Source organism: Salmo salar, chromosome 10 (genome assembly GCF_965601325.2).
Source record: "Salmo salar chromosome 10, fSalSal1, whole genome shotgun sequence".
Taxonomy (NCBI): Eukaryota; Metazoa; Chordata; class Actinopteri; order Salmoniformes; family Salmonidae; genus Salmo; species Salmo salar.
Genome location: NC_138300.1, coordinates 108,760,767 through 108,773,107, shown reverse-complemented (window position 1 = coordinate 108,773,107; position 12,341 = coordinate 108,760,767). Strand labels below are relative to the sequence as shown.

The 12,341-nt window shown below is 44.0% G+C and overlaps 1 protein-coding gene across 1 annotated transcript in view; it reads right to left on the bottom strand.

Annotated features, from left to right (window-relative positions):
- The window catches only part of si:ch211-266k8.4 (uncharacterized), a 48,568-nt gene that overhangs the window by 14,136 nt on the left and 22,091 nt on the right, over positions 1-12,341 (bottom strand). Inside the window, exons 11-14 of the mRNA XM_014125441.3 lie at positions 10,249-10,353; positions 9,212-9,390; positions 8,141-8,253; positions 4,817-5,011 (exon numbers count right to left, since the gene is read on the bottom strand). Coding sequence (XP_013980916.2) covers positions 4,817-5,011; positions 8,141-8,253; positions 9,212-9,390; positions 10,249-10,353 — 592 coding nt within the window. The remainder of the gene's footprint in view (positions 1-4,816; positions 5,012-8,140; positions 8,254-9,211; positions 9,391-10,248; positions 10,354-12,341) is intronic.

Sequence of the window (12,341 nt, the reverse complement as noted above, 5' to 3'; positions counted from 1 at the left end):
TGACAAGATCCTCCCGTGTAGTTCTGGGCTGATTCCTCACCGTTCTCATGATCATTGCAACTCCATGCGGTGAGATCTTGCATGGAGCCCCAGGCCGAGGGATATTGACAGTTCTTTTGTGTTTCTTCCATTTGCGAATAATCGCACCAACTGTTGTCACCTTCTCACCAAGCTGCTTGGCGATGGTCTTGTAGCCCATTCCAGCCTTGTGTAGGTCTACAATCTTGTCCCTGACATCATTGGAGAGCTCTTTGGTCTTGGCCATGGTGGAGAGTTTGGAATCTGATTGATTGATTGCTTCTGTGGACAGGTGTCTTTTTTACAGGTAACAAGCTACGGTTAGGAGCACTCCTTTTAAGAGTGTGCTCCTAATCTCAGCTCGTTACCTGTATAAAAGACACCTGGGAGCCAGAAATCTTTCTGATTGAGAGGGGGTCGAATACTTATTTCCCTCATTAAAATGCAAATCAATTTATAACATTTTTGACATGCGTTTTTTCTGGATTTTTTTGTTGTTATTCTGTCTCTCACTGTTCAAATAAACCTACAATTAAAATTATAGACTCATCATTTCTTTGTCAGTAGGCAAACATACAAACTCAGCAGGGGATCAAATACTTTTTTCCCCTCACTGTATTGAAGCAACATCTCAAGACATCAGTCAGGAAGTTAAAGCTTGGTCGCAAATGGGTTTTCCAAATGGACAATGACCCCAAGCATACTTCCAAAGTTGTGGCAAAATGGCTTAAGGACAACACAGTCAAGGTATTTGAGTGGCCATCACAAAGCCCCGACCTCAACCCTATAGAAAATTTGTGGGCAGAACTGAAAAAGCATGTGTGAGCAAGGAGGCCTACAAACCTGACTCACTCACACCAGCTCTGTCAGGAGGAATGGGCTAAAATGCACCCAACTTATTGCGGGAAGCTTGTAGAAGGCTACCCAAAACATTTGACCCAAGTTAAACAATTTAAATGCAATGCTACTAAATACTAATTTAGTGTGTCTGTAAACTTCTGACCCACTGGGAATGTGATGAAAGAAATAAAATATGGAATAAATCACTCTACTATTATTCTGACATTTCACATTCTTAAAATAAAGTGGTAACTGGCCTGAGACAGTGAATTTTTACTAGGATTAAATGTCAGGAATTGTGAAAAACTGCGTTTAAATGTATTTGGTTAAGGTGAATGTAAACTTCCGACTTCAACTGTACATACAGTGATGTGGGTGGGGCTGACTAACTAGTCAGTGAGGCAAACAAGTGTGCCAGTCTATGGCGCTTGTGTCTTTGTTAGATGTCAATTTAAACAGACAGTTATAGCTGCCGCACATATTTTGCTTGTCATTTCATGAATAAAGTTAGTCTTAAATATGTCAACTGTATTTACGTAATTCAATTGCTTTTGTTGGAGAGGGATGGTTTACTTGTCTTATTTACATACACCCGTTAAGTCACAAAACAAATGTGAATGATCCGGAAGCACAACTTGTTCAGTCGTGAAACACATGGTTGTGAACTCTGTAACACACGCAGTCTGGCATAAAACACTTCCCCACATAGCTCAGTGAAAACAACCAACAGTCACGTAAATAGCTATTACACAGAACACCAACTCACCCCTCTCTATTTCGGTCTGCTCAGTAGGCAAAGTACGGGTGAGAAAAACACTTGTCAAGCTAGTTTTCCACTTCACTAGCAGTTCGGTTGTCCCTGGCAAGATGTCAGATGGAATGATGACACATTTATCTGTCAAGTTAGATCACATGGACAGTACATGAAGACTAACAAGGCATCACAGCACCAATTATTCAGATCATCCCACGGAACAGCATCCACCATCAGGTTACAACACAATGTGGATTTCTATAGTCAGTCACAGTGTTCAGGGCCACATGTCCAGAGTGGACATTATAATATAAACACTATACCAGACCAAAATAGAGCAGTTCCAATCTGTTCACTACTACAGTTTTGTAGGATTGAACCAAAAGGCTAATCAAGCGTTTTCCTAGTTGCAGTGTGACTCATCTGCTCCAGTCTTTGACCATGGCTGATCTTTCCAATGGAAGTGAGGTTGGTTGGTGTGTCAGAGGGGAGAGCTCTGGGGGGCTGCCAGAGAGGTGCCCGATTATAAATACATCTGCTCTGTAGTGCTGATCAGAGTTTATGGAGGGAGGGAGCTGACACTGCAGTGGTCTGGCCTGCATGTAGATAAAGAGGCACTCTGACTGTCATTTTCCACCACTCCTCCTAAGAGCTTCTGGCTTTGCCAGGATGCCTGCAGACACTGAATGAACTTCCAGGGACAGAGTACGCAGTAGGCAGGCAGCTCTCTGGTTTATTTTGGTACCATTGTGGCCCAGCCCTGCCTACACTACAGGGAAACAGAACACTAACGTAATGTCTCTCAGGGCAGGTCAAGGCACTGTGCATAGGTGGGCCAGACAGGAGCATATTATGAGATACAGCAGGGGACTGGCTGCTTGGAATGCAAAACTGTTTAAAAAGGTAATAAATAATTTACTGCGAACAACACATTCAAATGGTGGGGTGGGGCTGTGAGGGTCCTCAGTTCAGGAGGTGGTTACAGCTGATTGCACAACGAGAAGATTACTGTTCCATGGTTCATCTCTGATGTGGGGTGTATATTATTACTATATCGTTACACTTCCCTATACCTCATATTCCAGGAGGAACAATAATATGTCATTATAACATGATTACGCAATATGAGTGGTGATCCCTTTAATTAAAAAGAACACTACAACCACACTTCTGTGAGCGGGTATCACATCTGTCAAGCCCAACGCAAATAGAGAACGGATCTGATTTCACCTCCTTCAGATAAACTCAAGTCAGGAAGACTCTTTGGAATGAGTTACTGGGACTCTAAGCCCCAAGCTAGAAAACAGATCCAGTCTATTATATAGTACATGGTCTGCATATCAGTTAAATTCCTAGGGTGTATTCATTTGTCGGATTCCATAGCAAAACGTTTAGTATGTTCTAAAACATTTTGTAACGGGAACCGTTTACTCCAAACTGAAAATGTTTTGCAACAAAAACAAGTGTTTCTATTGGACAAGTTCACTTAGGCCCTTCCCGTTTTCTCCGCTTGTTTCCATTTGGTTCCTAGTGTAAGCATTACAAAATATACTGCTCAAGAAAATAAAGGGAACACTAAAACAACACATCCTAGATCTGAATGAAAGAAATAATCTTATTAAATACTTTTTTCTTTACATAGTTGAATGTGCTGACAAAATCACACAAAAATAATCAATAGATATCCAATTTATCAACCCATGGAGGTCTGGATTTGGAGTCACACTCAAAATTAAAGTGGAAAACCACACTACAGGCTGATCCAACTTTGATGTAATGTCCTTAAAACAAGTCAAAATGAGGCTAAGTAGTGTGTGTGGCCTCCACGTGCCTGTATGAACTCCCTACAACGCCTGGGCATGCTCCTGATGAGGTGGCGGATGGTCTCCTGAGGGATCTCCTCCCAGACCTGGACTAAAGCATCCGCCAACTCCTGGACAGTCTGTGGTGCAACGTGGCGTTGGTGGATGGAGCGAGACATGATGTCCCAGATGTGCTCAATTGGATTCAGGTCTGGGGAACGGGCGGGCCAGTCCATAGCATCAATGCCTTCCTCTTGCAGGAACTGCTGACACACTCCAGCCACATGAGGTCTAGCATTGTCTTGCATTAGGAGGAACCCAGGGCCAACCGCACCAGCATATGGTCTCACAAGGGGTCTGAGGATCTCATCTCGGTACCTAATGGCAGTCAGGCTACCTCTGGCGAGCACATGGAGGGCTGTGCGGCCCCCCAAAGAAATGCCACCCCACACCATGACTGACCCATCGCCAAACCGGTCATGCTGGAGGATGTTGCAGGCAGCAGAACGTTCTCCACGGCGTCTCCAGACTCTGTCACATCTGTCACGTGCTCAGTGTGAACCTGCTTTCATCTGTGAAGAGCACAGGGCGCCAGTGGCGAATTTGCCAATCTTGGTGTTCTCTGGCAAATGCCAAACGTCCTGCACGGTGTTGGGCTGTAAGCACAACCCCCACCTGTGGATGTCGGGCCCTCATACCACCCTCATGGAGTCTGTTTCTGACAGTTTGAGCAGACACATGCACATTTGTGGCCTGCTGGAGGTCATTTTGCAGGGCTCTGGCAGTGCTTCTCCTGCTCCTCCTTGCACAAAGTCGGAGGTAGCGGTCCTGCTGCTGGGTTGTTGCCCTCCTACGGCCTCCTCCACGTCTCCTGATGTACTGGCCTGTCTCCTGGTAGCGCCTCCATGCTCTGGACACTACGCTGACAGACACAGCAAACCTTCTTGCCATAGCTCGCATTGATGTGCCATCCTGGATGAGCTGCACTACCTGAGCCACTTGTGTGGGTTGTAGACTCCGTCTCATGCTACCACTAGGGTGAAAGCACAGCCAGCATTCAAAAGTGACCAAAACATCAGCCAGGAAGCTAAGGAACTGAGAAGTGGTCTGTGGTCCCCACCTGCAGAACCACTCCTTTATTGGGGGTGTCTTGCTAATTGCCTATAATTTCCACCTGTTGTCTATTCCATTTGCACAACAGCATGTGAAATTTATTGTCAATCAGTGTTGCTTCCTAAGTGGACAGTTTGATTTCACAGAAGTGTGATTGACTTGGAGTTACATTGTGTTGTTTAAGTGTTCCCTTTATTTTTTTGAGCAGTGTATTTTGCCACGGAATCTAATGAATTCAACCCTGATCCAGTCTTCTATAACACAATGTAGACAGTAGGTTCCAGCTTACCTGGATAGGGCTGTTTTCCGTCTCTGATGGGTCAGTGTTTGGGCTGGGCTGGAGGGAGGGGGCGATGGGGACTGGGGGGTCCTGGTCCGGAGCAGGCGGAGGGACTCGACTCTTGGGGGCAGACTGCTGCGTCTACGGGCCACCCTGCCTACAAGACCAGAACCCATTCTCCTAAACGCTGCTGGCTCTGGCCTGCTGGAGAAACAGGAGCATAATAACGGTTACTCACTTTCATGTCACAGCTATCCCCAATCTGTGATGCACAAGTGTTTAATTCAGCTCCGCTTTAAAACTGTTTAATGTAGTCCAATGTTGACATGATCATTATAGATTACTACACAGAATGCACATTAACAACTTTTGATTTAGACTAGCTACATCTTATAATAGAAAAGGCTCCAAAAAAATGAAAGGGGAGTAAAAGTACTCTGCTCAGTCTGACATCATGAGCCACAGGTCAATAACCAAGAAGTCTAATAACCATTCTACAGTGACACCTTGGTGTGAAACTTGACTGACACAGGGGCTACATAAAAACACGTACTGTATGTAGACCCTCTCGCTCCCCCATCTTCCCCCTCTCTGGCTCATAAATATGCCATAAATGTCAGTGGTTTGATTTATCCACAGGTGTAGGGCATTAACAGAGGAAGCACCTGCAGGGCTGGGGGGGAGTGAGAGATATCCTCCCTGTGCCATACACCATTTACAAAACAGCACCGGGGTTGGGTGTAAGGGTGGCAGCCAGCCAGCCAGTCACCCACCAAACACCTGCCATTTTTCATGAATTCCCTCATCCTTCCTCTGCACATTACACCAACAAACAGGTGATTAACACCTATAAAGTGTGGATGTGGGCTTAGTTACCGACACAAAACATACTGTAACTACAAACATAGCTACCAAAAAAATCAAATTGAATTGCATTTGTCACATGTGCCGAATACAACAGGTGTAGACCTTACCGTGAAATGCTTACTTACAAGCCCAACAATGCAGTTAAGAAAATATTTACAAAATTAACTGAAGTAAAAAAAACTTACAAAATAAAATAACAATAATGAGGCTATATACAGGGGGTACCGGTACCGAGTCAATGCGGGGTTACAGGTTAGTCGAGGTTATTTGTACATGTAGGTATGGTAAAGTGACCAGGTGAACATTTGATTAATTGTTCAGTAGTCTTATGGCTTGGGGAGGGGGGGGGGGGATTTTGGACCTAGACTTAGCACTCCAGTACCGCTTGCCATGGGGTAGCAGAGAGAACAGTCTATGACTTGGGTGACTGGAGTCTGACAATAGAGGCTAGATGGCTTTAGATGAGCGCAAACTGCACCCTAACCTAGTACTGTATAGACAGGAATAGAACAAAAATTACAAATCTTCTATTTGGGTTGAGATACCTGAGAACTATGAAATAATAATATTAAGCCTGTTTAAGCATGTTAAATGATTCAACATACGAGCTCTAAAAACCCACACAACAATTCCAGAGGAAGGGGAACCACCAAACTTTTTGCTCAGCATTTTCAGATTCCTGATCGGCCAAATTCTTGGGTGAAATTGGTAATTGTGTCATGTGACCATTGTATTTAGTGGAATGACCTCTGGCTGACCTTCTATACAGGTCAACCTCAGCCAGGGGTCCAACCCATAAACTCTATGGAACAACACAATATAACCACCACATTTCTTCAGTAGCTCAAAATAAAAATGTGATCTATTTACTATCCTACAAATGAGTACAATTAAACTTATGGAGGGGGAAAAAGTTCACATTACACAATCTGAAATCAACATTCTTTGAATATAGATATTAAATACACAGCGATATTACAATCTCCTGCTGATGAGTGACTGAAATCTACTGGTGGGAGATCCAGTGTGCTGTGACTACCTCCTCTACTCTTAGATCTGAGGAACAGAGCTCAGAGTCAGACACTTTACTCTGTACATGAGCCAGAGTGTGCTCTAGTCAACAGCAGCTGTAAAACCCCTGGCCTCTCCCTTAGCTCCTTGGTGCCTGGCCCAGTCAGTGTTGAAAAGCTGACATACCTTTTCAGCAACTCGCTGAGAGGAGTCAAATCCACTCCCTGCCCTCTCTGTAATCTTGTGTCAAATTAGCGTAATCCCTTCATTGACCCCGGGCGACCTGCTCATCGTTTCAGCGATTTCAGCCACTTGACACTAATACGGGATCTGTGAGGAATGACAGGTATGCACACAGACTACTGGCCCCAGCTTAAAGATGTGTGATATGCTTTTGTTATGAGAATGAGGCCTGCCTGCCAGGGAGACACGACATGGAACAGTGTCACGACTTCCGCCGAAGTCGGTCCCTCTCCTTGTTTGGGCGGCGTTCGACGTCACCAGCCTTCTAGCCATCGCCGATCCACTTTTCATTTTCCATTTGTTTTACACACCTGGTTTCAATTCCCCAATTACATGTTCTTTATTTAACCCTCTGTTTTCCCCATGGTTTTTGTGCGTGTTTGTTATGTATTTCGGTCCGTTTGTGGGGGCTTGGTATATCTACATGTATTTGATGATTTTGAGTAAAGTTATTTTTATTACTCATCTCTGCTGTCCTGTGCCTGACTCCTCTGCACCAGCTACACCCAGACCATTAAAACAGCTTGTCATTAGAACACAAAAATATTGATTTATGGAGTTGATGTAGAGGGGCGGGAACCTCAACCTATGCCCATTAAAAAGTAGAATTCATGTCAATCTTTTCCGCCCTCCAAGAGTCTGTTCTTCAAGTTCTAATTGCGATGACATTTAACAGCGCATAAAATTGTTTTTGTTTTGAAGTATTTTAAGCAAAAACAGGAAGCTCATGGCTGTGGGATTGCCTACCTCCACCCACCAGTGTTGTATGCATGACTACCACATAATTAATGCTATGAATGGAAAAACGGTATGTAAGTTAGATAAGTGGCAACTTTTACAACCTTGAATTTCCTGTTGAGGTTCTTTGCCCCTATGAGGAACATGCATGTTGATCATAAAGGTTCCCATATGTAACAGCAGTCTGTGGGAAAGTCATTCTGCTGGCTGTGAGCCAACTCCTCTGGCTGACCGATAAACGTATTAAAGTAGTCAACTCTCTTGGGCCCTCTCAGAGAAATTGACAGAGCCATAAATTGTATTGCTTAGTGAAAACATCTACATGAAGTAACCACAAATCAGATAATATTCCAAATAAAAAAAGGTCCATCATTAATCAAAGCTGTGAATTGCAGTATGGAGAAAATGTTGCTCTTGCTGTGCATTTCTCAGTTGAACAATACAGATGTGTCTAACAGGGGATTTCTGACCAACCTGTCTTTGACTGGCCCATCTGAGTCTGGGGTAGGACCGGGAAGGGTCCCTCCTCTGGTCTGACTCACACTTCCCTGCTGGGACACCCCCTTTTGACTCCTCTTGGCTCTGATCTGGAGGGAGATAGAGACCATAACAATAACCTAAAACCACTGAGTGTCTCAGCTAATTGAGACAGTATAGACAGAATATAAAATTGAGAGGAAGCAAAAACGTAGTCCTATGAAAATACTTTTAATAAATGAGTCATAAATGGCCTCCAAGTATCTGGTTGAAAGGGAAGGTTCCGGTTCTAATTCAGACGGAGCCCCTTCATGAAAGTCCTACAGTAAGCCAGAAGGTCAGTGTGAAAAATCTGCTTCCTCTACAAATTCTCAGAGGTAAATGGGTAAAATACCTCCTCTTGTGTAATGTGACATTTTTTCTAAACGGAGAATGGCAACTGCATGCATGTGTGAAACCCAAGAAGTCAAACTAAAGCCTAAGATCCAACTAATACTGTAGGCCCTGGGAGAACTGCCACAGACCAGTCTCATACAGCGTTTCAGGCATCATGCTTTGTGTTCCTCTGGGAAGGCACACTGACTGAGTCCAAATGGGTCTTGAGGCTGTGTAAATCCAGCCAGTCATAAACACATAACCCTTTGTTACAGTCTATAATTGCTAACGAAAACTCAACACTGTTGAAAAGTAATATGCTGAAAATCTGCAGATGACGAATACTGAGGGTCCCTGCAGAATAGCTTGATTTTTACAAAGTACAAATACTGTGCAGAATAACCACAAACACAGATAAGGAGAGGAGGAAGAGGTGATGGTTTCGCTAGAAAAAGGGTGAGAGCCAGGGAAGAGCTCAATTGCAGACTCCTCGCGTCCTCGTCGCCTTCTCAAAACCCATTGGAGGAGTAGGTCAGAGGGGAGGGACCTCACTCTCATCCAACGAGTTTTGAGAAAGAGACGAAGAGAGAGGACACGAGGCATCTGCAATTGAGATCTTCCCCACATTTCAGTACTTTCTCTACAGGTGAATGAGAGTTGGCGTAGCCTGTGTTTTGACCCTGGCTAGCCGACCTGTGACTGTGTGATTGAGGACGTCGTCCTGCTGGCCTTGGAGGAGCGGCGCCTGGCAGAGCTGCCTCGGGATGGGGAAGGCTTACTGTCCCCACTCTGACAATCTTTATCCAGCAGGTAGCGCTGGGCCATCCTCACTAGCCGGGTGAACACGTTCTTAACACCAGACACCGATGAATCTATTGGGACACAATGGGTTAATTCAGGACATGAGGAAAAGTCCATGACATGGTGTAAGTATGTTTAATGTGTTGTAACAATCTCAAACATACACAGTACTGGAGACAAAAATGTGTCTTTGAACTACAAAATGAACATGCATTTTTCATGGTCATACCCCTACAGTGTGTTTGTATGTGGTCCCCCATGTACTGCAAATGAATGTTATCAGCAAGCAGCCTGTCGCATTGACTCCGGTGGTATAGTCTATCTGCTGTGAGCTAGGCAAACACACAGGGGAGATGTCCCTATGCCAACCACACGTATGAACACCTGGAATCTAGATGGCAGAGTCTGATAATCTATCGGCTATCTCAACAACAGGACAAGAGCCTATGGGGTTGTGATCGCCTTTCACAGATCAGAATTTACACAGCTGCCGCGTTGGGGAGATTTCCATTTCACTGCTCGTCAAAGTATTGTTCATTAAACAATATATCTAACTGCGTTATATACACCACAACTTCACAGGCTTAGCATTGGTAACTTTCATTTCTCAGCTTTTTGCCAGAACACAAACAGGTTAATCACTGTATTAATCTAAAACTCCCATGCAGTAATGTTTTCTGCCGACTTGCAGCCTTGGCACATCTTGACAATACCAACTCGCATATTTGATTTAATGTGGCCTAGGGTTTATGTGGGAATTAGTTATGACAGTACATCCATCTCACTTTTATGAGGCCATATAAGATGTGTGCCCTGTGCCAGTAATGTAGAGAGACTAGGGAGTCTTCACCCGTTGTACTGGATAGTACCTGGGATTTAGCCTGGTTATAGCTGGTCCATAAGCACCCTGGTATAATGAACTGCCTCACCCTTCCTTACTGGGTTCTTGGCTTCCAATGTAGGTCCATCCACACTCTTCTCCTGCTCCTTCACCTTAGTGGGCAGTGGTGGTGGAATAGGTTTCTCAAATTGTCCTGCAATGAGAGGAATACACACTTAATATGAAGAAAATGACAAAACAATTTTTGTGCTTGGTAACATTGGCACTAAATATTTTGTAGTCGTTTTATATTGATGGGGCTTTAACCAGCAAGGCATGAAACAGGCTAGCCATCTGCAGCTTACCAACAAGACCACTTTGATTGATTTACTAAGAGCAAGAAGGTACTGTACATGTCATCAAGTCAGACCTCAGCTATGTGATAACATGTACTGTAGGTCTACTCTATAAAGCCATATTTGAGGTTTTGGCCTTCCATTGAGTCATCTGATTTTAAATCTCTATTACCCCTGACCAACCCTTACATCCATAGATGTTGGCCCTCAATACATCAGTCAGTGCCAGAGGTGGATTCTAAGTTATCTTCTGCAGTGAAATTCAAACAATAACAAGAATTGACATGCATGTTCACATCCTCTGGAACATTAAAAAAAGGAAGACAGGACTCCAAAAGAAAGCTAATCGGCCCATTTCCCATTGTTGACTTTGCGGTCCAAGTAAAATGTTGTGGATTTTCTCTAGGAGCTGATCAGCTAAATAGGCCAGGCTGAGGGAAGTCCATATACAGTATTTGGAGAGCGGTTGATGTTAATAGAGCAGAACACCACAGCAAGATGGCATCCGCTTCAAAGAGCATGAGCCAAACAGATTAGCAGATGATGCAAAAATAAAGGTTTAGCCCTGCAGACTAATGCTATAATGAGAGGCAGGCTGGGTAATCCACTAAAGATTTTCTGTGCCATTTCAGAGGAAGGCTTTCTTCCACCACTCTCCACAGGAAGAGTGGGAGCCAGAGTGACTGCTCAGTTCACAAGACCAGGAAGTTCCAGCCTAAGATTGTCACTTCCTATTGACCCTGGACACCTGGTCTCTTTAGAGTGGACTAGAGTGTTTGAACTGTGGGGAAGAAGAGTGTGTGCTATAAATAATGGTACAGTACGTTATACTTGTTTCCCAGATGTAGGTATATGTCCCAGTACAGCTTGGCTTTGTCTGCTGGACATGTAGTCCATGTTTGCAGTTTCACAGAGGAGGGAGCTGGGGCAGAGCCTGGATAATATAAGGTTGTTTGGCTTAACCCTGTGATTTTAAGAATGACCTCATCTGCCCTCAGGTCCTTTGCTGACTCAAGGCAGTAATCACACACACACAGTCAATGAGCTCACCCCCAATGACTTTGACAAGCAGAGTCTGACTCTGGACCTAATAAGAAGCTATAAGAATGACTGCTTTCAGTTTCAAATGACATCCTCTGTGAGTAAGCCGATTCGTAATTGCCCTGGAATTAGCGATGACATACAGTTTAAGGTTGTGTTTTTCTTTTTATAGAACTGCTGCCCTCAGGATCATAGCAGACAATCAGCAGTCCTCAACAGATTCGTCTGATATTGCTCAACGGGACTTTTTCCTGCTGATCAACTTCAAAACACCAACTATAAACAGACTAAAATGAGAGTATGCATTTATCAATAGGAACACATTGATAAAACTCCTCTTCATCATTCTGGGAGAGCAGTGATGAACTGAACTTGTGCCAAGACATTACAGGACTCCAGCCTTCCAAGGCACACAGGACTACTTTCATCCCCAAACCTAATGATCCCAATTCATCTAGCACATAACTCTATAAGTACTGTACAGTGTGTGTGGTTACTGGCCTAATGGTGGCTTTATTGCCTTCATACAATACATGACTGTATCAGTGTATTCATCTTAGGGCAGAATGTTGGTGGTGGATTAGTATAATCAGGGGAAAAGATTTAGAACCTCTGTAGGATTCCCAATAGTGTATCTGTGCATCCCAGGTACATCACAGATCAGAGCCAATAGAGATGTCGAAGCATCAAACCTATAGGCCTACATTTCTGAGATACTACAAGGAAACTAGAGTTAGTTCTATAATAACAATGGCTGACAAAAGTAATTCATGCGAAAGCTGCTAGGTCATCACCACAGATAAGC